This window comes from Pristis pectinata, chromosome 34 (genome assembly GCF_009764475.1).
Source record: "Pristis pectinata isolate sPriPec2 chromosome 34, sPriPec2.1.pri, whole genome shotgun sequence".
NCBI classification, from domain to species: Eukaryota; Metazoa; Chordata; class Chondrichthyes; order Rhinopristiformes; family Pristidae; genus Pristis; species Pristis pectinata.
Window position 1 is genome coordinate 4833268 of NC_067438.1, and position 25672 is coordinate 4858939.

General features: G+C 46.9%; 1 protein-coding gene across 2 annotated transcripts in view; it reads left to right on the forward strand.

Annotated features, from left to right (window-relative positions):
• The first annotated feature begins 239 nt into the window (after positions 1–239).
• LOC127586098 (sperm acrosome membrane-associated protein 4-like) overlaps positions 240–25672 on the forward strand; it is an 82374-nt gene continuing 56941 nt past the window's right edge. The window contains exons 1-3 of one of the 2 annotated variants that reach the window (XM_052043914.1): positions 369–535; positions 11495–11599; positions 14697–15610. In XM_052043914.1, the coding sequence (XP_051899874.1) occupies positions 487–535; positions 11495–11599; positions 14697–14896 (354 nt within the window). In that variant the 5' untranslated portion in view covers positions 369–486 and the 3' untranslated portion in view covers positions 14897–15610. Of the gene's footprint in view, positions 536–11494; positions 11600–14696; positions 15611–25672 lie in introns of those variants that run through there. The other variant, XM_052043915.1, reaches the window with a different exon arrangement.

Here is a 25672-nt window from a genome sequence, read left to right on the forward strand (position 1 = left end):
GGACTCAGAAGATGGGGGACCCGCCCTACTGTTAACCCACTGGGTCCTGGAAGGAATTTATTAAACACAGCTGTCTTGTTCAGCTGCTCAAGTACACGGTAAGATGTTTGAACAAAAACCCCAGTGAGAGGTTTAAAAAAAAGTTTGCAAATTCCACAGCTCTGGATTCAGGCGAAAAACAGCTAACACAGTGTTGTGGAAATCTGACATAAACGCAGCAAACAAAATATTGGGATTGTTCAGCGGATCCGAAGACAGACGTTGAACGAGAGAAAGCGGGTTAAGCTTATAGATCTGGCATCAGGGGTGTGCTACAAGGGGCGTTCTTGAGCAAAACCCTTGCAGAAAGGAAAGGGTTAATTGCTCTGTGTATATAAAGACACTGGATACACACTCACGAAGCAGTTCCTATTGAGGAGAGGGGTAGGAAAGGATCTTGTAAACAATCATATAATTACTCTTTATTTCCCCTGGAATAGGACAAAAATGAAGCTGTTATTTCTTGCAGTACTCCTTACCTATCTTATTGTTCCAGGTAAGATATATTTAAGCCTTTCAGTACATATTTGACTTTGGAAGCTATGTTCTATTGTTTAACCTAGATGTCTCTTTATTGCAAGCTAAATTACTTCGTGTTGGGATTTTGCTGTTTAACTAAAAAATCTGCCCCTGTGGAGGGGAGAATGAAAATCAGTAATTCAACACTTTATTTTTTTTAAAAGGCGATGTTACTGTTTTCCCCTGTTGGAAAAACTCGTAATAAAGAACCGCTCTAAATAGTCTTTGACTATGAACTATTTAAAGCACTATTTGATTCTTGGCGAGCGTCAGATTTCAGAATTTAATAAATGCTTGAAAATGTATTTCCTCTACAATTCTGGGTATTAAAAAATCCTATCGTTTTTGAAAGTACTTCGGTTATGGGACACTCTTTCACTATTTAAAACAAACAAACTAACCAAAAGCAGTGTTTAAAGTTCAACCCCGTTTTAAAAACAAACTAGGAAAATTTACTATCCCACTCCTCGATCAGATGAGGCGTGAAAAAGCTGTTGGGTCTCTCAGGCTCTTGCTGCTTGAGGCCCAAGAACTCCTGTTTTTTTAAAAAAAAATGATGATTTGTAGCTTGGAGTTGTTTTTCAAAGTTGAGACCTGGAGGCAGGGCTGGATTGGAACCAGCGAAGTCAAGTGACCAGAAACGACCACTTCTGCGCCTGTGTGGGTGGGGTGGAGGAGGGGGGCAGTACAGGACTTGCGGCGGGTGTAGTTGGGGGCAGGGGAAAAGCGTCCATCTACTTTGCTACTACATACAACCTGGGGAACGACGTCTTTCTTTCACCTTTCAACACAGACATTAAAACAAAATATTTATTTGAAAGCAGTCTGATCTAAAACGGGATATTAAATAGTGCATGAAGGCACATCCATCAAAGACAAATCGACAGTAGAAATAGTACTTGGAGGTTTTTAAAATGCTTTAACCTAACTAAAGTAGGTTAGATATTTTGTTTTCCATCCTGCCCCACCAACGATTTGTTAAGCAAACTATTGTTGTACCTTGTGCTCCCCTTGAGCCCCCTCCGCCCCTGGCATGTGAGTATGAGTCATTTACTCCTGACTGACACACCCCAGTGTCGTCCAGTAAAATTCCAATTATCCGGCACCTTCTGGATTTTGGTGCTAGATTTCCAGGCTATTGAATGTTATTTATTCCCCAATGCTCTTTGATTACACTTTTTTTCATGCATTACACACTAGAATAACGAACTTTCTAGAGAGTTTAAAGTGGGACATGTATACAAGAGCTCTGGCCACAAACCTACTTGTGTTCCAGGCTCCAGCCACACTCTGAAGCCCCAGCCCACATTCCAGACTAAAGAGTGAGACACCCATCGGACCATCAGGATTTCCAAACAATTGTGTGCTGGATTATTAAAGTTTCCATGCGCTAAGTGAGGGCCGCATTGTGGAGAGTTGTTTGTCGGACATTGAACCAAGGTGACTTCTCCTGACGTATTAAGTTCTATGGTAGACGGAGGGAAGGAAGTGCCTGGTATCTTGGCCAACGTTCTTCCCTCCCTCAACCAGCCGATGACCCCAGTCCTAGTGGTGGGATTTCCTTTTATTCCAGAAAGACTTTGTAGTGCAAGCCTTTTATTTGTTCTCGGGTGTGGCCTCTGTCGCTGGAATTGACTAAGAATTGGGAATAACAATGACTGCAGGGAACACAGCAGGTCAGGCGGCATCTGTGGAGAGAAAAGCTGGACCCTAATGTTTTGGGTCCAGCTCTGTCAAAGGGTCTTTAAACCCCCACCATCCCCAATGGCTCACAGGAGCCGAGGTGGGAGGGGAGAGAGACGTCTAGGTGCTGCCTGACCTGAGTAAGAAATGGTTAATATTTGAGGTCCAGGACCCTTTATCGGAGCTGGACTTCAAACATTAACTTGCTTTCCCTCTCCACAGACACTGCCCAACCTGCTGAGTTTTTCCAACCTTTTGTGTTTTTATTTTCCAGTATCTGTGGTTTTAATTAACTGGCTTTGTATTTGAGTCTGAAACGGTGACAGTAACTTTGGAAAGGGAAGCTAGATTAACAGTGGGAAGGATTTTTTCAGTGGTGTGAAATAAAATGTGTAGCCTTGTCAAAATGTGCCTCTGGGACAATAAGCTGAATCACTTTCTGCAGTGGAAATGATATCGTGCCCTACTTCTTGCTGTTTCCTTAGGTATTGATAAACTAGCAGAGGGGAAAAAATGGGTGTGGTGTACAAGTTTTGGCTAATTCAACTTTTTTGTAATTGTCTCTTAAATTTAAGTAACCGCCCCACCCCCACAAAAAATGCTCCCCATGGTTTAGATGTTTCATAGGCAGGGATTGTTTCGCTTGGAGAGAGGGGGTGAGCTGAAAAGGTTGTGTGAAATTGAGAATGGTAAATTTAAATTAATTTATTGTCAGGTGCAGTGAAAAACTGTTTTGCATGCTATGCATAAAGGTCATTTCATTACATCATTGAGGTAGTGCAAGGGAAATCGATAGCAATGCAGTATATAGTTAGAGGAGGTGCAGTGCAGGTAGACAATCGGGTACAAGGCCACAATGAGGTATATTGTGTCACAAGTTCATCTTGTCGTACCAGGGGACTGTTCGATAGTCTTATAACAGAGGGATAGAAGTTGTCCTCGAGCCTGGTGGTACGTGCTTTCAGGCTTTTGTATCTTCTACCCAAAATGTTTTTTGACCCACAGCAGCAGTGTCCAAAGCTGACAAGCGTACAGTTAGGGTGAGAGGGGATCAAAGGGAGAGTTTCTTTCTCAGGGGGGTGGGGGCTGGCTGGAATCTGGAACGCACTGCCTGAGGAGGTGGTGGAGGCAGAGACTCTTCACAGCACTTAAAAGTAACCTGGCAAGTGCTGGAATCCTAAAGGCAGTGGGTCAAGTGCTGGTAAATGGGATGAGTGTAGATGAGTGCTTGATGGTCAGCATAAGCATGATGGGCCAAAAGGCCTGTTTGTGTAGTAGGGCTCTGACAGGAGATCAAATTTATCAAAGCCTTTTCAAAACGAATGCTTCTCTGAATTATTGGCATTGGTTTATTATTGGTACATGTACCACAATACGGTGAAAAGCTTTTGTTTTGTGGAACATCTGGACAGATCATGCCAAACATAATTAGAGGTGGTTTTAAAAAATGAATACAGAATATAGTGTTACAGTTAGAGTGCAGGTAGATGACGTTCAAGGGCCGCAGTGATATAGATTGGGAGATCAGGAGTTCATCCTTCAGCGTGTGGAAAGGTCCATTCAAGAGTCTGATAACAGCAGGATAGAAGCTGAGGTTAGGGGTGTTGCTGCCATTTTATTGACCTGGAGATGCTCAGCAGCTCCCACAGCACTCTCGGCCTTGTACCTACACTGTGCAACGTTTCAAAGTAGGGATGGGGCCAGTGGCAAGAAGGGTAACTGGAGGGGAAGTTCCTGTGAACATCTGACGGGGTGGTCAATTGGCATTGCAGTGCAACGGGACCTGTAGGATGGGTGGTTCCCCTCCAAGATTGGGTGGCGGCTCCTGCCAAAGATTTGACAGGGCTTTTAATAATGAGGTAATTCAGTTGGAAGTTCACAGAATAAATAGCACTCCTTTGGAAGAGTGGCCTGTGATTACATCAGGAGTTTGAAGTGCAACAACCACACCCCACCCCCAAAAGTGTTTTAGGGTGGGGGGGGGTAGGTGGTGAGGAGAATGGGACGCTGTGGACCATCTCTTGCACCACCATGGACTAGCCTTTGATTGTGCCTTTCTTTTACAGTTTTTTTTTTGCAGTCTTCACTGTATGCTATAATTTTATGTATACTTTATACTGTGTTGTCTGAACCTAAATGCCTGTGATGCTGCAGGCAAGTTTTACATTGCACCTGTACCTCACCGTACCTGTGCAAATGACAATAAACTCAACCTGACCTGAAAGTCATTGAGAAGGATTGTGAGCTATTGCTGTAGATGGTGTGGGCTTTTTAATGCCAGCTACACGATGCCACAGTGTTTTAAATGTGCTGGTTGGGTTGGCCTTATTCCCACCGCCCAACCCTGCCTTTTGGGAATTGGGGTGGGAGGGTGTTTTCTGAAGCATTAAACAGTGAACAAGTTGGAGTTTGTTTCTCTCTCAGATGCGAAATGGGATCAGACCCATGGCTGATGGATTCCTTCATTGTCACTGGGTCCAAGACCCAGAATGACAAACCTAAATGGATCAGGAGCAGCTTCACCAGAAGAACTACAATGTGGCGGCCCACCATAACATTAGGGGGCAGTTGGGGTTGGGCAGTAACTGCGGAATTTGTCAGTGATGTCTAGCTCCCATGAATTAATGGAACTGTTCTTGAAAAGGTCTGATAAGATTATAAATAAATCATTTAAAAACTGCAGTTGGCTGGAAATCTAAAATGAAAGCTGGAAATACTCAGCCTGTATAGATGTGGGGAGAGAAATGGTTAATATTTCAGGTTGACAGTGCAAGAGAATGGCGAAGAGGATGTTTAGTTGGCGGTTGGGGGGGGTGGGGGAGAGGAAAGAGTCTCTATAATTGGGTAAAATCAGGATGACCATGAGAATGAGCTGTGAATGGGTTAACTGGCCAATGAGCAAATGGGAGCAGTTAGAGATTGAGAATGTAGACAAGAGGAAATGGGAGTTGCAAAATGCAGAGCAAGGAGGATGTTCCTGGCAGGTCAGCCTGGGCATGATCCCCACTCTCAAATGGGGTGGGAGGAGAAACAAGCTGGGCTAGTGTATCAGAGAGGTGACTGATGCAGTTACCTGAAATCTGTAGAATTCAATATTGAGACTGACTATGATGAAGGGTCTTCAATCTGGAAGTGTCTTCAATCTGGAAGCGTTAACCGCTTCTCTGCCCACAGAAGCGGCCTGACCTCCTGACCACTTCCAGTTTTGTTTTCCCTCAGTGTTAAGGCCTAGTGGGTTGTTGTCATGCCCACGGTTCCATAGAGGGTCAAAGGGTAGAGGGTTTACAAAATCCTGGCATCTTGTAGCTTGTATTAAATATCCTATGCCTTCTAACACAGCAGTTCTAATTAGTTTATTATTGTCATGTGTATCAAGATGCAGTGAAAAGCTTCGTTTTGCATGCCATCAATACAGATCATTCCATACACAAGTACATCAAGGTAGTACAAAAGGGAAAAACAATAACAGAATGCAGAATATAGTGTTACAGTGCAGGTAGACAATGAGATGCAAGGCCCATAAAATCAATTGAGAGATCGAGTCCAACTTTATCACAGGAGATCTGTTCAAGAGTCTTGTAATAGTGGGATAGAAGCTGTCCTTGCCTGATGGTGCATGGTCTCAAGCTTTTGTATCTTTTGCCTGATGGGTGGGAGGGCAGAGAAGATGTAGGTGGGAGGGGTCCTTGATTATGTTGGCCATTTTCCTGAGATAGCAGCAAGTGTAGGAAGATTCAACGGAGGGGAAGCTGGTTTGCAAGGAGGACTGGGCTGTGTCCACAACTCTCTGCCATTTCATGCCATCTTGGGTGGAGTAGTTACCTCACCAAGCTGTGATGCATCCAGACAAGATGCTTTCTATGGTGCATCTAATAAAGCCAGTGGCTTCACAGCTCTGTCCAATTGTTGGTAAAATACCTACCTACTTGCACCCATGAAGGAGTCAAACAGAGCAACATTCGCTCTAAATTTGAAGTTTTGTGATTTGAGTAGTGAGAACATAGAATTTGCACACAGAAGTGGTTACACTTGATTGTGAAACTGCCAAGTGAAAACTACATGGTGAAAGTGTTGTGCAGGATCTGAGGGGAGAGAAACGGTTAACATTTCTGTCACAGTCCCAACGGAAATTTGAGCTGAAACATTGATAGTTGATCTTTCCACAGTGTCACCTGATAAGCTGTTTCCAGCACTTTCTGTTTTGATTTCTATTTTTCCTGCATCCACTTTTTTTTTTGGGGGGGGGGGTGGGTGGGAGAACTGGACATTAGTGAGGAAGAAATGGACCTGCCTGCCCACCCCCCCCAACAATCAGGAGCAAATAAGGATGGGCAAGAAATGCCCACCTGTAAATGAACTTGTGGCAAAGATGTGCTAGTGACTGGAAACAAGGTCAGCCACAGTTTGTGAATGCTTCCCATCCATGCTCTTTTAAGAGGCTACGTCATCCACCGCTCCTTGAAGAGAGTGGCTTTTGACTTGTGGACGTAATGGGTGTTTGATCTGCGCAGACTCACCAGGCTGAAGTGCCTGTGTCCATGCTGTATGTCTCTGACTCTGTGTGAACATTTCAGAATGGGTTGTAACTACTCCCCAATTAACCCATCAGAGGTATTTTTTTTTTCCCCCATCCGTCTTCCCTGCTGCTGAAAACCACTTTTTAGCCTCCCTTTCCCAGTTCTGATGAAGGGTCTGACATCCAGAGCGTCAACTTTCATTCTCCACAGGTGCTGCCTGACCTGCTGAGTGTTTCCAGCAACTTTTTTTTTCCTTCCTTTTGAAGAGATGTACTGGGGGGTGCTGTTTGGGGTCCAAGTCCATAGCTCCCTGAAAGTGGCTGCACAAGTCGACAAGGTGGTAAAGAAGGCAGATGGCGTACTTGCCTTTAGTTGAGGCATTGAGTTCAAGTCGGGAAGTCGTGCTTCAGCTTTATAAAGCTCTGGTGAGGCTGCATGGGGAGTATTGCATTCAGTTCTGGTCGCCCCATCACAGGAAGGATGTGGAGGCTTTGGAGAGGGTGCAGAAGAGGCTTAACAGGATGCTGCCTGGATTAGAGGGCATGAGCTATAAGGAGAGGTTGGACAAACTTGGGTTGTTTACTCTGGAGTGACGGAGGCTGAGGGGAGACCTGATAGTTTATAAAATGAGAGCTATAGACAGACAGTATCTTTTTGTCCCAGGATTGAAATGTCTGATACTGAAGGCATGCATTTGAAGTGAGAGGGGGTAAGTTCAAAGGAGATGAGTGGGGCAGGTGTTCTTTTTTAAAAACTTTTACAGCACATTAACAGGCCCTTCCAGCCCGATGAGTCTGCACCGCCCACGTTAACCTACCTGTATGTCTTTGGATGTGGGAGGAAACCGGAGCACTTGGAGGAAACCCACACAGACGCCGGGAGAACCTACAAACTCCTTACAGACGGCAATGGGAATTGAACCACAATCACTGGTGCTGTGATAGTGTCATGCTAACCACTATGCTACTGTGCTGCCCTTTTAAAGAGTGGTTGGGTGCCTGGAATGTGCTTCCAGCGGTGGAGGCAGCTACAATAGAGGCATTTAAGTGGCTCTTAGGCTCATGAACGTGCAGGGAATGGAGGGATATGGACCATGTGCAGGCAGAAGGGATAAGGTGTCATTGGCTTAATTAGTTTGGCACAACATCGTGGGCTGACAGTTGCTGTACTATTGTCTATCAGTTGGGAGGTGGCTTGTGATCATGAATGCCAGCTGTGATTGGATAGTGGAGCTGTTCCAAAGATATCCATGACACTGTGCTTGTTTCTGGGGACTTGTGGTGTACACCACCCTGGGCCGACCTCTGGTTGGGGGTTCTCCCTCCTTTCCCCCTTTGGTGTTCTTGTTGGGAGAGGATGCTTTGAGAATCCTGATCCTTTCTATCCCAGCTAAGAAGCGACATAAAGTAATGGGCCTTGAGGGAGAGAGCAAAACCTCTGTGCACTGTTAACAACTAATTACAAATGTCAAGGGAAGAGGTTAAATATTTCTCCTTTTTACTCTGGTGACTGCTTTTTTTTTGAAATGATAGTGGAACCTTTAACGTTTTGGATAAACTTGAATCAAACCAGGCCTTGTGCAGTGTAGTTGTTCCAAGTTTTTCTGGAATGTTAATGCTAGAGGAACTCAGTGGGTCGAGCAGCATCTGTGGGGGTAGTGGCTTTGTGAAGGGAAGATCTTGCCTCACAAGCCTGATAGAGTTCTTTGAGGAGGTGACCAGGAAGATTGATGAGGGCAGTGCGGTGGATGTGGTTTACATGGATTTTAGTAAGGCATTTGATAAGGTTCCTCATGGTAGGCTTCTTCAGAAGGTCAGAGGCCGAGGGATCCAAGGAAGCTTGGCTGTGTGGATTAGGAATTGGCTTGCATGTAGAAAGCAGAGGGTTGTGGTGGAGGGAGTGCCCTCGGATTGGAAGGCAGTGACTAGTGGTGTCCCGCAGGGATTGGTTCTGGGACCTCTACTTTTTGTGATATTTATAGATGACTTGGATGAGGGGGTGGAGGGCTGGGTTAGTAAGTTTGCGGATGACACTAAGATAGGCGGTGTTGTGGATAGTGTGGAGGGCTGTTGAAGCTTACAGAGGGATATTGATAGGATGCAGAGCTGGGCTGACAAGTGGCAGATGGAGTTCAATCCGGAGAAGTGTGAAGTGGTACACTTTGGAAGGACAAACTCCAGGGCAGAGTACAGGGTAAACGACAAGGTACTTGGCAGTGTGGAGGAGCAGAGGGATCTGGGGGTTCATATTCACAGTTCGTTGAAAGTTGCCTCACAGGTGGAAAGAGCAGTTAAGAAGGCCAATGGGATGTTGGCTTTCATAAGTCGCGGGATTGAGTTTAAGAGCCGCAAGGTTATGATGCAGCTTTACAAAACTCTAGTTAGGCCACACTTAGAGTACTGTGTTCAGTTCTGGTCGCCTCATTATAGGAAGGATGTGGAGGTGTTGGAGAGGGTGCAGAGGAGATTTACCAGGATGCTGCCTGGATTGGAGAGTATTGAATATGAGGAGAGGCTTAAGGTGCTAGGACTTTATTCACTGGAAAGGAGGAGGATGAGAGGAGACATGACGGAGGTATATAAAATATTGAGAGGAATAGATAGAGTAGACAGTCAGCGCCTCCTTCCCAGGGCACCAATGCTCAAGATGAGAGGTCATGGCTTTAAGGTTATGGGTGGGAGGTTCAGGGGAGATGTCAGAGGGAGGTTTTTCACCCAAAGAGTGGTTGGTGCATGGAATGCACTGCCTGGGGTGGTGGTGGAGGCAGATACATTGAACAGGTTCAAGAGCTTGTTGGATAGGCATATGGAGGAACGTGAGATAGAGGGATATGTGGGAGGAAGGGGTTAGGTAGTGTGAGGGTGGTCTGATGGATGGCACGACATGGTGGGCCGAAGGGCATGTTTTGTGCTGTATGGTTCTATGGTGGAAAGGAACTGTTGATGTTTTGGGTGGAGACTGCTTCAGGACTGAGAGGAGAAGGGAAAGACAGTCAAAGTCTATTGTCATGTGCACAAGTACATGTATGTGCAGGTGCAATGAAAAACTTGCTTGCAGCAGCATCACAGGTACATAGCATCATATAAGCAGCATTCACAGAGACAAAGTAAACAAATCTTTACAAGTACAAACACAATTAGAACAAAAAACAAAGTTCAGTATAAGGAGGGGTGAGACAGGCTGACTTATTGTCACATGCATGAAAAGCTTTTCATGTGCCAGCCAGCCAGAGCACGCCATACATAAGTACATCGAGACAGTAAGAGAAAAACAGCGCAGAATATAGTGTTGCAGTTACAGAGAGAAGGTGCAAGGGCCACACCTTGGAAGATCACGAGTTCGTCTTTTAGCGGTTTGAGAGGTCTGTTCAAGAGTTTGATCACTGGGTCGGAAGCCGTCCTCGAGTCCAGTAGTTTGTGCTCTCGAGCTTTTGTATCTTCTGCCCGATGGGAGGGGTGGACTGAGCAGGGGTGAATGATGCTTGATCCAGATTGGGGTGGGGGAACAGAGGAGATGGGGGTGGGGGAGTGGTACTGGTGGAGAAACAGGAGTGGAGTTGAGGGGTAAAGGCAGATGGGTGGGGGGGGGGGGGGGGGGGGGGGTGAAGGTGGAGGGTGATAAGCAGGGACACACTGGTGACCAGTGCTGGAATCTGATCAGTAAGGAAGGAGATCGTGGGAACCATTAGGGAGGATGGAACCAGGAGGGGGGTGAAAATGGTTGGGGGAGAAGAGGTGTAGCCCCTGGTCATAGCTAATGTCCCAAGTACACTTTTTATATAATCATTTCTTATTTAAAGCCCTCCACAGATGCCCTGTGACTGTTGGTGTTGGCCTGAGGGGTCACAGGCTGCAAGTGGGGATCCACTGCTTTGGAGCAATGGTTTTGCATTAAAGAAAAGCTTGCTCCTGGCAGCAACTGACAGGAACCCTTCACTGGGGCTTTAATTCTTGTGTGAAGTTGAAGCAGCCAATTTGTGCCCAGAGAGAGTAAAGAGCTGAGGGTGGATGATTGAATTTGGGGGTGAGGTGGGAGGGTGGTGTGATAAATATTGTCCTTGGGATGCCAGAGAATTTCCATAATCTGTTTGGACCAGCACCATGGAATGTTTTTCCTGCCTACATACATGTGTCGTTTGGCCTTGATGTTTTAACTATTGGTGGCACCAGTGTATAACCTGACTCTGCCGGAGAGATCCTGACCCGAAATGTTGACTGCCTGCCTTTCTCCACGGATGTTGCCTGGCCTGCTGAGTTCCTCCAGCATCGTCGTGTTTTTCACCTAGATTCCATATCTGCCGTCCTTTTCCTCTGCCAGAGAGTCAGTAGGTTCCCTGACGCCTGTTTCTTTCCCACCCCCCCCCCCCCCCCCCCCCCCCCCGCCTTCTCTCTACTCTAAACGAAAGAGTTCTGTTTTATGCCTAACAGTTTGAGATTGAGGCAATGGATTTTGAAGTTGAAATTGCTACAAGACTGACAACATATGTAGGAAATGACTCCATGCTGCTTGCAAAAGGAAATCTGCCCATGGCCTTCTAAGGTGGCTGGTGCTCCCAAACCACCTGGAATCTAGACAGGGAAAAGCTGAGGCTCGTTAAAAGTTAAAGCGAGTCTTGATTAGTGTAAATTTATGGCACTGAATATTGACATTGTGCAGTCTTTTCCAATCAGTTTTTAATTATGAAAATCGTCTTCAGCTACTAATCTTAATTTTTGTTTATTTCCCTGACACTGTAGGTACTAGCCTGAAGTGCTTTCAGTGTGCCCTAAGTCCATCTCTGTGCATCAACAAGGCAACCTGTGATGCCAATGAGCTGTGTTACTCCGGGAACGCCACTTTAGGTAAGCTGCTTCTCTCGGACTGTTTCCTCTGAATTGGGAGGAGGGGAAGATCCAGACTGGTCTGGAAGGGACTTGTTTACTTGGGGTCCAAGTTGGGAAGATTTAGACTTTTCTCCCAGGAATCAACCTTCCAGGAATCTCCAGAGATGAGATTAATCTCAATCTTCAAAAGGAGAAAATTTTGGGGGGTGGGTGGGAGTATTAAATTGTTGGGCTTATTTCACTGACCTGATACTGATTGAAAACAGGAGGGAAACTTTAACTCCTTGACAAGTGTTGGGATAAACTGGCTTTGGTACATCATAGGATTAGACTATTTGACCCCTCAGTGCTCAATACAATCTGGCTTATTTGATTTGGCCTTGGCTCCATTTGTTCAATTCCCATAATCCTCATCATAGACTTGTACTGCATGGGAATAGGCCCTTTGGCCCGACTGGTCCATGCCGACCAAGATTCCCATCTACGCTAATCCCATTTGCCCGTGTTGGGTTCCTATTCCTCTAAACCTTTCCCATCCCTGTACCTGTGCAAGTGCCTTTTAAATGTTATCGTACCTACCTCAACCACTTCCTCTGGCAGCATGTTCCATATATGCATCACCCTGAGCACTAAGAAGTTCCCTCTCAAGTTCCTATTAAATCTTTCCCCCTCAAATCTTTCTAGTTGATTCTGCGTGCGCCCCCCCACCAACTCTTGGGAGGTGGTTGGTGGTGGAGGTTGAAAGACTGCATTCATTATCTATGTCCCTCGTGATTTTATACAGCACTCTGAGGTCACCCCTCAGCCTCCTGTGCTCCAATGAATAAAGTCCTAGCCTCTTCCAACCTTCTTTTATAACTCAGTCCCTCAACCTGATTATTTGTCCATTGATGTTTCATTCTTGGCCTGAAGTACACACAGCAACTGAACAACATCTCGGGTAGAGAATTCCAACAATTCAATCCTCGTTCATCTTGTCTCTTGAAGCGTTGCCCTGGTTTCTTGATCCTCATTGAGGAAATATCTAAGCGACATCAACCTTGTCAAGTCATCTTTTACTTGAATAAGATCACCCATCCCATTAAACAGGACACCTGGAATTGTTTCACAGCATGGTGTACTTAGAAGATGCCAAACTTGATCATATGCTGTAACTAATAGTTTCCATATGACACACGTATGGCTGGTTCAGTTTGACACCCAAGGTGGTGATGTGAGTGAGTTTACTGGATGGCTCTTGCATAAAGCCAATACTTTTTGACATGGAAGGGGACCATTCACTCCATTAAATCTATGCTGGCTCTCCACAATGCCATGAATCACTCCCTTGCCCTCAGTGCAAGATGTTCCTCATCCCTTTATGACATGATGGCTCTTGGGTGTGTTCCAAGAGCCACCATAAACTCTAGCTCATTTGGCCCATTGAGTTTATGGTGGCTCTTGGAACACACCCATTTTCCTTCCCACTTATTCCTCTTGGTTTCCCTCCTCTGCAGAAGAGGTTTTACTAAGATGCTGCCTGGATTAGAGGGTATGTGCTATAAGGAGAAGTTGGGTAAACTTGGATTGTTTTCTCTACTGTTGGAGGCTGAGGGGAGACCTGAAAAAAAAAAGTTTATAAGATTATGAGAGGCAGAGGTAAAATAGACAGTTGCCATTTTTTACCCCAAGGTCGAAATGTCTAATACTAGAAGGTGTAAATTTAAGGTGAGAAGGGGAAACTTTAAAGGAGATGTGTGGGGCAAGTTTTTTTTTGTGGTAGTGCCTGTAACAGGCTGCCAGGGGTAGTGGTAGAAGCAGATATGATAGTGGCGTTTAAGAGGCTGTTAGATGCATGAATATGGAGGGGTATGGATCATGTGCAGGCAGAAGAGATTTACTTTAATTCAGCATCATGTTTAGCACATTATGGGCTGAAGGGCCTGTTCTGTACTGCTCTATGGTACAGTCTTGATGGGCCAAATGGCCTTCTGTGCTATTGCCATTCTGATATTTCACTAAGGTTTGCAATTAAAATGGGGCCTGTTTGTGCTCTTTGGCTCACCAAGTCCATGCCAAGCCTCAAACACCCACTTGCACTGCTCCCATTTTATTCTCCCCACATTCCCACCTTGCATCGGGCTTTGGTGGAAACTAGTTTTTCTCCAGTCCTGGGTGTCCCGACACCGATCCCACTCGGTGGGTGATGGAGAAAAGTGTCTAAATTGCCCTCTTCATTACCATATTGGTTTGTCCAGTAACAGATGGTAAGGTGAGAGGGTGCAAGTTCAAAGATGATATGCAGGGCAAGTTTTTCAGTGGTGGGTGTCTGGAATGTGCTGGCAGGGGTGGTGGTGGAGTCAGAGACAGTAGAGGTGTTTAAGAGGCCCTTGGAAAGGCACATGAATGTGCAGAGAATGGAGGGATATGGACCATGTGCAGGCAGAAGGGACTAGTTTAGTTGGACGCTTAATGTGTTCAGCACAATGTTGTGGGCTGAAGGGCCTGTGCGAGTGGGTATTTGAGGCTTGGCATAGACTTGGGGTCTGTTTGTGCTCTTTGGCCCACCATTTTAATTGTAAACCTTGGACAATGAAATATCAGAATGGCAATAGCATAGAAGGCCATTTGGCCCATCAAGACTATACCATAGAACAGCACAGGAACGGGACCTTCAGCCCACGATTTCTGTGCCGAACACTATGCTGACCCTATGTTCCTCATGGGGCTCGCCCTGATGGAATCAAACATTCCAACTCATTGCCCTCCTTTGAAACCCAGGAGGAAAGGTATTGCAGGTTTGTAATGTGATGTTTGGCCTCCATTAACAGTAATAATTTCCCAGTGTCTGGTCCACAGTAGACTTGGGTTAGCAGAGTGGGCATGGACTCAATGGGCCAAATGGCTTCCTTCTGTGTCATAAGTGCACTACATTAACCTTCTCAGGGATGAGGTCTTCTGGATGGGGAGACCATTGCCATTCAGCTGGAGGAGGAGTGGAACTGAAGGGTGAAGTTTTTTTTGGAAAGGGAATTTGAGGTGGTTGTCATTCCAAGTGACCCCACGACCACCTTCTGTTTTCCCCATGGTTCTGTTACTGGTGCCCTGACCACTCTTTCCTTTTTGCTTTTCCTAGCTTCAATAACCATCTTCTCCTCTGGATGCACGAATAAAGAAAACTGTGGGAAAGAGATTACTCAAAAGTATCTTGGTTTGAACTACAGGTTTTTGGCAGAATGTTGCAATTATGATTACTGCAACGGAGCAACAGCAGCTCAGCTCTCCCTGTTGGCAGTCTCTGTCATGGCTCTTGCCTGGTTTGTAGGATTCCAGTAGATCTGTGTAATTTCTCTTAAAGCCTGGTATTCCTTTATCTGTTATGTTCAGCTGCCCACTATAACAGCAGCATTTGCACAATGTTTGTCTTTCCTTTTTTTTTGCATCTTGCTATTTGTGTTTTAAACAGCAGATTAGTACCCAATCGAGTATGTCCTACGTATGCGTGCTGTACAAGGTGTGTTAAGGGGATGGCATTGCCCACTGTGAGTTTTCACTTTTTTTTAAACTGACAAAAAATGGGAAGGTTCCTGTATCGATCACATCCTGCAATCACCAGACAAAAGGCTGTTGTCTTAATGCCAAAGAATTCTGCATTCAGAAGCCTACAGTGTTTCAGAATAAATGTTCCACAAAAAAATTCTGAAGCTTTTAAACCCTTTGTAATAATCCTTCATATAATCCCGCCCTGCTGTTGTGAATTTGCTTTTTTCCACTCGTTTACTTAATGCAAATTTTGTATGCGGTAAGATTTTGAATGTGCTACTTTTTTAATGCATGTTGTCATTAGCAGTGCAAAACAACTGCTTTTTAAAATTCTACACTCTTGTAATGCTGAATTACTGATCTAAATGTGTCATAACAATGGGTATTTGTAGACTGCTTTGGAAGAGGGGTGTCAAATATCAGGGATAAAAATGAGCATTGATATAGAGGTTTTCATGATTTTGTGTAAATTTATAAATATGCCATTAAAGGATTTCTTAAACCACACTCCAATACTTGTTTGTAGTTTGGTTGATGTCAGTTATGCATGGCACAGTGAATAGAGCTGCTGCTTTGCAGCTCCAGTGACTCCAGTTCGATCCTGACCTCTGGTGCTGCAAGTGTGGAGTTTCCACATTCTCCCTGTGACTGTGTGGGATTTCTCTGGTTTCTTCCCACACTTTCCCCCCAAGATGTGCAGGTTAGTACATTGGCTGCTGTAAATTGTCTCTAGTGTGTAAATGAGTGGTAGTTTGATGGGAATGTGGGGAGAATAAAATGGGATCAGTGTAAATGGGTGTTATATGACAGATGTTCCAGATTATTACTCTGGAATTGGTTTTTTTTTGGATTCAACAGCTGTAGTTGGGGGAATTTCAATGAAGGCAGAGGGGTGGGTCTCCTGAATTTAGCCCAGTTTAGTAATCTAGTTATTGACTGTACCCCTTATTCATCTTATGCCTTCAAAGATTGAGCTGGGTAGCATTGGAGGTGGTGATGAAAGAGCTTGGGCAGAGTGCAGATTAGTTAATTTTCCTGCCAATCAAACTGATGCTATTGACCTATATGCAGCCTGTCCCTAGGTTATGAATGTCTGGCCTGTGGATACCTTTACATAATATTACATTTAAGTGCAGCATATATACAGACATTCTGCTGCTGGGAAGAGTGTGTGTGTGTGTTTCTCATTACCACAAAGTTTTTCTTTTGTATTTTCTGACTTGTAGACAGAATCAACATTAGGACATCTGTAAAAACATTCTGTTCATTACCCAGGGACTACCTCTGTGTAACCGTGCTCCCATTTTCTGAAGAAATCTCGGCTCTTTTTATTTGTATCATAGATGTGGAGTTAATGGTTGCCTGCTCTGAGTCACACTTCCCACTTTCTTTATTAAAACAGTACTTATTGGCAAGAGGGCTAAATCTGGAAGGAAAAGCTGGCATCAGCTACTGAGTAATGTAGGTCTGGGCTGTCATTTCCAAAACCACCACTACACAAGTCTGTGCAGGCTGGGAACTTGCCAACCTCTTCTCACTCTGACTCGAGACTTGTCTAAATATAGGCCTTGTTTCAAAGCCTTGCCATTAAAATTTCTCTGCATCTTGAAGTTGACTCAAAAAATAGAAGGGATGGTGGGTGAGGGTAATCATTTGACTAATATTTCTTTTGCTTGTCGAAATATTGCAGCACATAATCCAAGACAAGGCATTAATGCAGGCCTTTCAGCCCACTGAGTCTCGGCTGACCATCAACCACCTACTTTCACTAATCCCAGAAGAGGGGAGGAGTTACTGGAAGTTGATTGTTGAGGCCCCCTCCCCCCCCCCCCCCCCCCCCCCCCCCCCCCGCTGCCCCCTTCCTCCTTTGTCTTCCCTCATTACTGTGGGAGGGGGCCCCCCGCTTTCATGACTTGCCTATCTATTCCCCACCACCTCCCCCTTTTTAATCCACAGTCCACTGCTGCAACCCCCCCCCCATATTTATCCTGGCTTCTGCCCTCTTCCCCTTCTTTCTGATGAAGGTTCTCAACCCAAAACATCGACTGTTTATTTCTCTCCATAGATGTTGCCTGACAGAGTTCCTCAAGAATTTTAAATGCTACAGTTTCCTACGGTGGGATTTGAATCCTCTTCTCAAGATCAATGGTTCTGGTCTCTGCCCACCAGTCTGTAACTTAACCATTGCACTACCATAACACATCATGCCAGCAGCTGTGTTCTCAGGGCAGACTTGTATCAGGTACCAGAGGGAGAGCGTAGAAGAGATTATCCTATTGTGCTGAGATCTGACATGGGATATCATTACTAGATGGGCTGCAGGGAGTGCACAATCTGAGGGAAACCTCTGTATAACTCCTGAGGTAGGAAAAGAACTGAATGGATGAAGGAAAGATGACAGAAATTCTCCCACTGTGTGAGTCAGTCAACCAGAGGATGGCACTGTTGTGCTGTCAATGGAAGAGGTTTATGTCCATGGACTTTAGTGGCAGCGAGTATCAGGACAGAATAGTCTACCAGCTGGTAGGTTTGATGCTAGGGAGTGGCACAGTTGTGCTCAGCAAGATCCCGCAAACACAGCAAGACAGATGTTGGTAATGGAGCTGTTTTTGGGGAGGAGATAAAAATGGGCAGTCCTATGTTGTGGGACTATCATTGTTGGCGGGGGTGGGGGGAAGGAGAGGAGATCTGAGGTGATGAGGTCAGTGATGGTGTGGGAGATAACGTCCTAGTAATGTTGGGGTAAGGATTCACTGGTTTGACCCACGACTTCGAGGAAAAAGTTTGCTCCAATGATCTAGTGTGGCACAGTACTGCAGCAGGTAGGGCCACTAGCTCAGTGCCAGAGACCTGGGTTTGATCCTAACCTTGGGTGCTGTCTGTGTGGAGTTTGCATGTTCTCCCTGTGGCAACCAGGTCCTCCTGGTTTCCTCCCACAGACCAGCAGGTTGGCAGGTTAATGCCCACTGTAAATTGCCCCTAGTGTGAGTGGTAGGATCTGGGGGATTTGATGAGAATGTGAGGGCAACAAAATATTTTTAAATGTAGGCTTGGTGTAAAGGGGTGGTTGGCAGTCAGCATGGACTCGCTGGGCCAAAGGGCCCGTTTCCGTTCACTATCTCTCTATAACTTCCCACCACATTACTTCGGACTTGAGAGCTACTTTCCCAGATTCCCGACAGCATTTTGTAAGCGGGAGAAGTTTCACCTCTCGCTTCCTGATTGCCCAACTCTTTGGTCTCTCCCCAACCAGCAGCGGCTCCTTCAGGCTGAGGCGGACCCCGCCCTCAACACAGCTAGGCCATCAGACCCAACATGTCACTGGTTCTTTCCCTCTCTCTTCCCCACCCCTTGCAGAAGCTGACTGGCCTGCAATGTATTCTGTTCATTACCCATTTTTATTGCAAACTGCTAGTGAATTCAACATTTCACTGGGTGGCCCAGTGGCACAGCGGGTAGAGCCATTACCTCATGGCTCCAGTGTCCCAGGTTTGATCCTGACCTCCGGCATTACCTGTGTGGAGTTTGCACGTTCTCCCTGTCACTGTGTGGGTTTCCCCAGGGGTGCTCCGGTTTCCTCTCGCAACTGGAGTGTAAAACCACTCTTGCACCCAATCTTACGGAGTTCCTGGCCGATACGTTTGGGTTGAACCTATCTCCTTTGAACAAGTAGAAGAGTGGGTGATGAAATCTGTCGCCGAGCTCTGTGAGCTGCTTTGTTCCATGCACGTGTTTGATGAGTGTGTGGGTTCACCTGAATGAATGTTTCTACATTTACTATGTCCACACCGCTTGTACTGGAGTGTGAGATCTGTGCACCAGGGGAGGTGGGGATCAACTGAACTCGGATCGGCCCTGCTCCCATTGAAAGGCATAGCAGTCTTGAGGGAATGTCGTAATTCCAGCAGCTGCCGCCCTACAGCAAGATCCTGGCCAACCTTCCAGCACAATTTTCCTGCCCTACCCCATAACTTAATGTCCCGAACTCTTGTCAAGCGTAAAAATGACTGAATCATCACAGCCCACAGAGACTTTTTCCCAGGGTGACAATGGCTAACACGAGGGGACATAGCTTTAAGGTGATTGGAGGAAGGTATGAGGGGGATGTCAGGGGTAAGTGTTTTTACACAGAGAGTGGTGGGTGCCTGGAACGCACTGCCGGTAGAGGCTGTGGGGGCAGATGCATTAGGGACATTTAAGAGACTCTTAGACACATGAATGATAGAGAAATGGAGGGCTATGTGGGAGGGAAGGGTTAGATGGATCTTAGAGCAGGATAAAATATCAGCACAACATTGTGGGCTGAAGGGAATTCCAATGCTTCCCCAACCTCTGGGTGAACAAATTTCTCCCCATCCTGGCCCTAAATGTCCTTCCTCTTATTCCAAGCGTGTGAGCCCTGGCTGAATGCTCTCAGCCGAGGGAACCATCCTCCCGGACTGCTGCCCGTCAGGTCCTACTGCTGCAATACACAAAGAGTGCTGGAGGAAATCAGCAGGTCAGGCAGCATCCATGGAGGGAAATAAATAGTCGACGTTTTGGGCAGTGACCCTTCATTAGGACGGGAAAGGAAGAGGGCAGAAGCCAGAATAAGAAGGTGGGGGGAAGGGGAGGAGCACACGCAGGCAGGGGAGAGGTGAGTCCAGGTGAGAGGGGGAGAAGATGTAAGAAGCTGAGAGGTGACAGGTAGAAGAGGTAAAGTGCTGAAGAAGAAGGAATCTGGTAGGAGAGGGCAGTGGACCATGGAATAAAGCAAGGAGGACGGGAGGGGAGGAGATGGGCAGGTCATAAGGGTGGGGGGAAGGGAGACACAGGAATAAGGGAAGACAAAGGAGTGGGGGAAAGAAAAAGGGGTGAGGTAACCGGGAGTTCGAGAAATCGATGTTGAGGCCGTCAGGTTGGAGACTCCCAAGGCGGAATATGAGGTGGTGTTCCTCCGACCTGCGCCTGGCCTCAACGTGGCAGTAGGGGAGGCCGCGGACAGACATGTCCGTATGGGAGTGGGATGTGGAATTGAAGTGGGTGGCCACCAGGAGGTCCTGGCTGCTGCGGCGGACGGAGCGAGGGTGCTCGACGAGGCGGTCACCCAAACTGCGTCAGGTCTCGTCGATGTAGAGGAGGCCGCACCGGGTGCAATAAATGACGCCTTCGGATTCACAGGTGAAGCGCTGCCTCACCTGGAAGGACTGTCTGGGACCCTGAATGGTGGTGAGGGAGGAGGTGTAGGGACAGGCGCAGCATGGTGCGGTTGCAGCGATAAGTGTCAGGGGCTGCTGTTCCTTAAATTCTCCAGGAAGAGATGGAGAGCTTTCAGCCGACAAATGGATAAAACATTAACAGTGTAGTTTAGAAGATTAAGAAGAGAAGTAGGCTATTCGGCCCTTCTAATACAGTCTGCCATTCAATGACATCCAGGAAGAGCGTAATAGGAGCAGAAGGCAGCCATGTGACGCTTCAAGCCTGTTCTACCATTCAGCACCATCGTGGCCAATCTTCCACATCCACACCATATTCCTGCCAATATCCCATATCCCTCGATTCTGAGAAATCTGTTGGAGTGAACTCAGATGAGACTCCAGGGGCCTTTGGAGTGAAGAATTCCAGAGATTCACCACCCTCTGGGTGAAGAATGTTGACTCCTGGCCAACTAACTCAGGTTGGGTAAATCACCACACGAATCTTAATCAATTTGAAATTCACAGTTTCTTCTACCTACACAAATCTCCATGTAAATTACATGGGGATCGACTTACGTTCCTGAGTGCTGCTGTTCCCTCTGTACCAGTACTCACCCAGACCACCGCTTCAAATTCTAACACCAAAATAGGGGCTCTCTTGTTGGCCAGACGATTGATCCTTCTTCTCCCTGCTCCAGGCATCGGGGCCTTCCTTGCGATAGTTAGTCTCCGCATTTCTCACTGCTTTACATCCGAAATCCTTCATTCTCATTCAGAATCAGAATCAGATTTATTATCACTGACATATCTGACGTGAAATTTGTTGTTCTGTGCCAGCAGTACAGTTCAAAGACATAAAATGACTATAAATTACAAAACTAAATAAGTAGTGCAAAACAGAAGAATAACGAGGTAGTGTTCATGGGTTCATTGACCATTCAGAAATCTGATGGCGGAGGGTAAGAAGCTGTTCCTGAATCGTTGAGTGTGGGTTTTCATGCTCCTGTACCTCCTCCCCGATGGTAGTAACGAGAAGAGGGCATGTCCCGGATGGTGAGTCCTTAATGATGGAGGCCGCCATCTTGAGGCATCGCCTCTTGAAGATGCCTTCGATGGTGGAGAGGGTTGTGCCCGTGATGGAGCTGGCTGAGTCTACAACCCTCTGCAGCCTCTTGCAATCCTGCTCATTGGAGCCTCCATACCAGGCGGTGATGTAACCAGTCAGAATGCTCTCCACCGTACATCAGTAAGAAATTTGTAAGAGTCTTTGGTGACGTACCAAATCTCCTCAAACTCCTAACAAAGTAGAGCTGCTGGCGTGCCTTCTTCGTGATTCTCATCTCTTATCAGTTCTGCACTGTTATTGCTTCGATTCAACACACACAAAAAGAGCTGGAGGAACTCAGCAGGTCGGGCAGCATCTACGGAGAGAAATAAACAGTCGACGTTTCGGGTCGAGACCCTTCGTCAGGACTGCTTTGATTCCATTGGTTCTGGCTTGTCTGGCCAGCATGTGCCAAACTTTCATTGGCTCTGGTCCGAGACTACAGGTGAATCTTCTCCCAAATAAGGACTTGCGTCTGGTGTCATTACCTTGCTTTTCCCTGGGTCAGGCCATTTCAAACCGGTTACTGCCGGCTCATGTCAGGCACCGGGCCCTGGTTACTTCAGTTCACCGATAGAGACTACTCTTTCATAAGTCTGCAGCGGGTTATCATTAGAGGTCTCGTTGTGACCACTTTCAATTGCTCTGACCCAGCCTTCCCTGAGTAAGAACCAGTTCAGGAAACAGTGCACAAAATGGTGATCGCAAGGAACGACACTTGGCAAGAACAAGGACGTTTGTTTTGTCTACTTTCCGCTGTCCTTGACATTCCAATTATCTGTTCTGCAGCTTTTTAATTCCTTCGTGTCCGACAAGAAAATCCTCCACATCTCAGACCTGAACAGCCTGCCCTTATTCTCAAATTGTCAGCCGGGGGTGGGGGGAGGGAGGGGGGAGGGGATGGTGCGGGGGGGGGGGGATGGTGCGGGGGCGGGGAATGGTGTGGGGTGGCGTGCGGGGAGTGGGGGAGATTGGGTGACATCCTCCATTCATACACCCTAAAATAAGATTTCTTTATTAGTCACACGTACATCAAAATGTATCTCTTGCGTAGAGTGTTCTGGGGGCAGCCCGCAAGTGTTGCCACGCTTCCGGCGCCAACATAACATGCTCACAACTTCCTAAACGTACGTCTTTGGAATGTGGGAGGAAACCGGAGCACCCGGAGGAAACCCACGCAGACACGGGGAGAATGTACAAACTCCTTACAGACAGCAGCCGGAATTGAACCTGGATCGCTGGTGCTGTAATGGCATTACGCTAACTGCTACACTACCTTGCCCGCCAAGCTTTTTAAAAATTTTCTACGTTTCATCCTTCTGAACTCTGGAGAATGCAATCCCAGTCTACTCAACCTCTCCCCATAAGGCAAGCCCACCATCCCCAGAACCAGTCCAGTGAATCCGCTGTGACAAGTACATCCTGTTTTTATGAAAACAGGTTGAGGGAACTCGGCCTTTTCTCCTTGGAGCAACGGAGGATGAGAGGTGACCTGATAGAGGTGTATAAGATGATGAGAGGCATTGATCGTGTGGATAGTCAGAGGCTTTTTCCCAGGGCTGAAATGGTTGCCACAAGAGGACACAGGTTTAAGGTGCAGTATTTGTTCACCCGATCCCTATCCCATGAAACCTCTTTACCTCCTCCTCTGTACTCACACCCCCAGCCAGCATTGTAATGTTAGAACATCGAACAGTACAGCACAGGAACAGGCCCTTCAGCCCACCATGTCTGTGCCGACCATGATGCCAAATTAAACTAAATCCCATCTACCTGCACTTAATCCAAGTCCCTCCATTCCTTGTCTGAATGCCTCTTGAACCCCACTGTCGTGTCTGCTTCTAGCACCACCCCAGCTGTACAATATTTACTGTACAGCCCACCCAACAGGCACTGCACCGTATCCCACAGCAACCACCTCGATGCCTCAGTGCTGCAAGTTACGACTGGCCCTAAGCAGAGAGAGAAAGACAGAGAAAGGGAGATAAGACAGACAGACAGAGAAGGAGAGAAAGACAGACAGACAGAGAGACAGAGAGGGAGGAAGAGAGAGCGTGTGGGTGAGAGAGAGAGAGAGAAAGCGAGAGAGAGAAAAGGGACTGGGGGTATCATAAGAGCAAATGGGAAAACAAGAGGGAGAGCCGGGGAGGGGGGGGGAGGTGGGGGGGGGGAATGAATTGGGATAGAAGGTCAGAGCAGGGAGTTTTCAGCCAATGACTCAAGTCTACTGAAGATCCCACAGACTCCTCAGACGGCACCTTCCAAACCCACCACCTCTACCAGCAAGAAGGACGAGGGCAGCGAAGAGACGGGAAACACCACCACTGGGAAGTTGCCCTCCAAGCCCCACACCGTCCCGACTTGGAAATATATCGCCGTTCCTTCACGGAACTCCCTCCCTGACAGCAGTGTGGATCTACCCCCAACTCAAGGACTGCAGCGGTTCAAGAAGGCAGCTCACCACCACCTTCTCCAGGGCAACTAGGGATGGGCAATAAATGCTGGCTCAGCCTGCGAAACCCATGTTGCTGAAATGAATTTTAAAAGACCCTTCCTCAATCTCGGAGCAGTTTGCCTCCCTCTGCCTTTCCATCAGAGGGTCAGCCCATCATGTCTATGCCGACCTTTTGCCCATTGACACTAATCCCATTTGCCCACATTAGCACTATATCCTTCTATACCTTGCGTATTCGTGCCTCTCTAAACGTCTCTTAAACATAGTGTTTGTATGACTCCACCACTTCCTCTGACAGCTCATTCCAGATATCAACCACTCCCTGTGTGAAATACTTATCTCTCAGATCCCCTTTAAAACTCCTTCCTCTCACTTTGAACCCACTTTGAACTGCTGAGCTCCCCCAGCACTTTATGAGTTGCTTCATTAGGTTGATGTCTGGAATGAAGGAGCCGTCTTTTAAACAATGATTGAGTTGGTTGTGCCTATAACCTCTGGAGCTCAGAACCTATCAAAAACTCTTGTTTTTGATGGTCCTACCATGGGAAAAAGATTTTGACTACTTACTGTATCTATGCTTCTCATAATAGAGTTTCATAGTGAGTCATAGAGTTATAAAGAGCAGAAACAGACCTTTGGCCCAACTGGTCCATGCTGAGCAAGGGGCCCATCTAAACTAATCCCATTTGCCTGCGTCTTGCCCAAATCTTCATGTGTTCAATTCTGGTCGCCTCATTACAGGAAGGACGTGGAAGCTTTAGGGAGGGTGCAGAGGAGATTTACCAGGATGCTGCCTGGATTGGAGAGCATGTCTCATGAGGATAGGTTGAGCGAGCTCGGGCTTTTCTCTTTGGAGAGAAGGAGGATGAGAGGGGACTTGATAGAGGTGTACAAGATGATAAGAGGCATAGATCGAGTGGACAGTTAGAGACATTTTCCCAGGGCGACAGTGGCTAACACGAGGGGACATAATATGAAGGTGATTGGAGGAAGATATAAAGAGGATGTCAGGGGTAAGTTTTTTTACATAGAGAGTGGTGGGTGCCTGGAACGCACTGCCGGTAGAGGCTGTGGGGGCAGATGCATTAGGGACATTTAAGAGACTCTTAGACACATGAATGATAGAGAAATGGAGGGCTATGTGGGAGGGAAGGGTTAGATGGATTTTAGAGCAGGATAAAATATCAGCACAACATTGTGGGCTGAAGGGAATTCCAATGCTTCCCCAACCTCTGGGTGAACAAATTTCTCCCCATCCTGGCCCTAAATGTCCTTCCTCTTATTCCAAGCGTGTGAGCCCTGGCTGAATGCTCTCAGCCAAGGGAACCATCCTCCCGGGCTGCTGCCCGTCAGGTCCTACTGCTACAATACACAAAGAGTGCTGGAGGAACTCAGCAGGTCAGGCAGCATCCATGGAGGGAAATAAACAGTCGACGTTTTGGGCCGTGACCCTTCATTAGGACGGGAAAGGAAGAGGGCAGAAGCCAGAATAAGAAGGTGGGGGGAAGGGGAGGAGCACACGCAGGCAGGGGAGAGGTGAGTCCAGGTGAGAGGGGGAGAAGATGTAAGAAGCTGAGAGGTGACAGGTAGAAGAGGTAAAGTGCTGAAGAAGAAGGAATCTGGTAGGAGAGGGCAGTGGACCATGGAATAAAGCAAGGAGGACGGGAGGGGAGGAGATGGGCAGGTCATAAGGGTGGGGGGAAGGGAGACACAGGAATAAGGGAAGACAAAGGAGTGGGGGAAAGAAAAAGGGGTGAGGTAATCGGGAGTTCGAGAAATCGATGTTGAGGCCGTCAGGTTGGAGATTCCCAAGGCGGAATATGAGGTGTTGT